General features: G+C 31.6%; 1 protein-coding gene across 5 annotated transcripts in view; it reads right to left on the bottom strand.

Moving 5' to 3' along the window:
- The window catches only part of LOC106466159 (oxysterol-binding protein-related protein 3-like), a 104,085-nt gene that overhangs the window by 21,233 nt on the left and 79,297 nt on the right, over positions 1-3,555 (bottom strand). For all 5 annotated transcript variants that reach the window (XM_022394120.1, XM_022394121.1, XM_022394117.1 and 2 more), the window contains exon 18: positions 2,950-3,013. In XM_022394120.1, coding sequence (XP_022249828.1) covers positions 2,950-3,013 — 64 coding nt within the window. The remainder of the gene's footprint in view (positions 1-2,949; positions 3,014-3,555) is intronic.

Consider the following 3,555-nt stretch of genomic DNA (forward strand, 5'->3'; position numbering starts at 1 on the left):
TTAATAGATCAAATTGACATCCTTCATACTTTTAAAACATCACAAAGCCATCCTTCATAATTTTAATAGATCAAATTGACATCCTTCATACATCTGATACATCACATAGCCATCCTTCATAACTTTAATAGATCAAATTTACATCCTTCATACTTTTAAAACATCACAAAGCCATCCTTCATAATTTGAATATATCAAATTGATATCCTTCGTACATCTAATAGATCAAATTGACATCCTTTGTACATCTAATACGTCAAATAGCTATCCTTCATAATTTGAATAGATCAAATTGACATCCTTCATACTTTTAAAACATCACAAAGCCATCCTTCATAATTTGAATATATCAAATTGATATCCTTTGTACATCTAATAGATCAAATTGACATCCTTCATACATCTAATACGTCAAATAGCTATCCTTCATAATTTGAATAGATCAAATTGACATCCTTCATACATCTAATACATCAAATAGCCATCCTTCATAACTTTAATAGATCAGGCAGCTACCCTTCATACTTTTAATAGATCCCATACTCATACTCTAAATTTTAAATACAACAGTCACTGTGAACACATTAAATCCATCAAAAAGTCATCCTTTACACTTTAATTAAATCACGCACATCTCCTAAATTCTCTAATAAACCACTTTCAATATTTTTTTTGATACCTGAATACTTTTTTAAACTAAGAGTGTGCTCAAAACTGTTTAACATCAAGCACAATATTAAAATCTGTATACATTTAACAAAGGAGCTGATAGAATCTGTAATTATTTAAAACAAGAGCTAACCATATCCTCATCAGAATTTAGATATGCCCTGTTTGAAACTATCACAAAAAAAAATAAACAAACATATGAGTAAAGTGGAAAACAGTACTTTACTACAGACAGGACAAAACCTATTAGTAAACCAAACAGCATCTTTACGTCTAGAAGTAATAATCTATACATTAAATTTTTCTAAATCTAAAGAAGACTAATCAACATTTCCTGATAAACAACCTTAGCTATTATGCTCATAGAACTGAAACAAATAGTTTTTTTTTAATTGTCTGAAACTTCATAATTTCCCTTAATTTTTAGCCGCAGCATAGTGGCTCATAGAATGACTCCAAGTTTTTTTAAGTACAAACTTTTAGATCACCTCTTGACCGATTTGAGATCTAATTCCAGTTTTGGACTCAGAAGGTCAAACCCTTTTGCCTGATGCATTTGATCATGACCAAGATCTCATAGATTAATTTACTCTGATCATGCCTAAAAGAAGAATTTCAATTTGAGGGTAGGCTGGTAAAGATCCTGATGATTAATAAAATTGAATCGTGTATACAAGTGCCCCACACTCGGTACTGCTGGTGCACAAAAATATAGCTAATAAAAAGGAAAAAAAAAAAGTATTATAAATTAATTTACTCTAATTCTGCCTAAAAGAATTTCAAGAGCTGAGGCTATTGAGGATTCCCTCTTGTTTACCTTCATGATCAACTATAAATCAAATAACAAACAATATTAGATGTAAGAAAAATGTCTTTCTTCCATTATCATTGTTTCGGGCTACCACAAAAACTCAGCCAGGAAGGCTGTCTTTACTGCTAGAGATTAAATTATGCCATTCATTTTATCTGCAAATATACAAATTCATTAATATTGCTCTAAGAAGAACAGCAACAAGATAAATAATTTGTCCAAATGACAATAACTGAAGCAATGAAGCTTGTTTGATAAAAATACTGATCACTTAATTTTTTCCTTTCAAAATTTTCAACCAATTGAACCTCTTTCATTTCCTTTGTTATTCACTATTATTCAACACTTTACCCAAATTAGAACTAGGGTTTTCCAAAAACTAGGACTTTTACTTTCATTCCACGCTTTTAAATGTTTTACATTTACTCACAAAACTTTCAAAATATTTTCAACCATTTTACTCTGTTTTGTATATTTGTTCTGAACACTCACTAGTTTTCTGGTTTAATTTTATGGAGTTTATCCACCCACCATTAAGCTTTTTTGAATTTCATTTAAGCTATAAGGAATACAGTTTCTCAGTTTTTTTAAATTAAACAGACCTTGCATTATATAATCAGAATCCAACAGTATCCTTAGGAATCCCTGGTTTCAAATTGGCAATTTAAACCTAGATTCCAACAGTACTCTTTAAAACAATCCTTTGGTGGCAGACCAACAAGTTAAACTAAGATTCCAACAGTATCTATATGGTCATCTAACAGCAGGCTATGAAGTTAAAATAAAATTCCAACAGTATCTGTATGTTCACCTAGTGGCCTATTATGAAGTTAAAATAAAATTCCAACAGTATTTGTACAGTCACCTAATGGCAAACTAAGAAGTGGAACTAAGATTCCAACAGTATTTGTACAGTCACCTAATGACAGACTAAGAAGTGGAACTAAGATTCCAACAGTATTTGTACAGTCACCTAATGGCAGACTAAGAAGTGGAACTAAGATTCCAACAGTATTTGTACAGTCACCTAATGGCAGACTAAGAAGTGGAACTAAGATTCCAACAGTATATGGCAGACTAAGAATTTAAACTAAGATTCCAAAAGTATCTTTACTGTCCTCTAGTGGCAGACTACGAAGTTAAACTAAGATTCCAAAAGTATCTTTATGGTCCTCTAGTGGCAGACTATGAAGTTAAACTACAATTCCATTAATATCAATAGAACCCTCTGATGACAGATTGAAAAGTTGACATGGAAGTAATTTTAAAACTGCCCTTAATCTAAGTAGTAAGACAAAAACATGATCCATTACAATCAAGGATGAGAGAGAGAGAGACATAACATCAGCTGAAAACTACTTGCTCAAGCAGGTTTCAGCAAATTCAAAAAGAGTATTAATCCTTGCAAATAATAGGTACATCTGTAATTTATCTGTTTTCTTCAACTCATCATGTGATTTCTGACTCACCTTGCCAAAATGTGTAGTGCTTCGATTCGGCATGGCATGCGGATACAGGAGGATGATGACTCACCTACATACAACAATCCATTTAACTTTATTATACATTCATTAAAGTGAAATACTTCCAAAAAGTCAGAGCAATAACTGAAAAAGTGTGGTATTCTCAATTACACTGAGATTCTACATGGCAAGAGTAGCACCCATTCCAACTAAAAGCTTTACAAAACAGCATCTGAGTTTCCTACCACACTTAACTGAAGGAATAGGCTGGACACTCAAGATGGAAGTTGATATTTTACACACAAATGGATGAATACAATACAGTTGAATGTGTGCAAAATAGTTTGTTTCTGATCCAGTGTTTATTTTTGATCCAATGATCAAAGTCAAACTTTATGATATCAAAACAAAGCATGTTTATTTCTGACATTTATATCTGAAGCTATTAGCTCTTGTTGTTCAGTATTACCTTACATTTTTAGTATGTATTCAAAGACACAATTGGCTCAATTAAGATTATCTTTAAACTTAATTTGTTTACATTGATTTATATATACACCTGGAAAAAAGTTAAGCACCCCCGTGTTTTTTTCAAGTGATTCAGATTCGATG

The sequence above is a fragment of the Limulus polyphemus genome, unplaced genomic scaffold (assembly GCF_000517525.1).
Source record: "Limulus polyphemus unplaced genomic scaffold, Limulus_polyphemus-2.1.2 Scaffold2171, whole genome shotgun sequence".
NCBI lineage: Eukaryota > Metazoa > Arthropoda > Merostomata > Xiphosura > Limulidae > Limulus > Limulus polyphemus.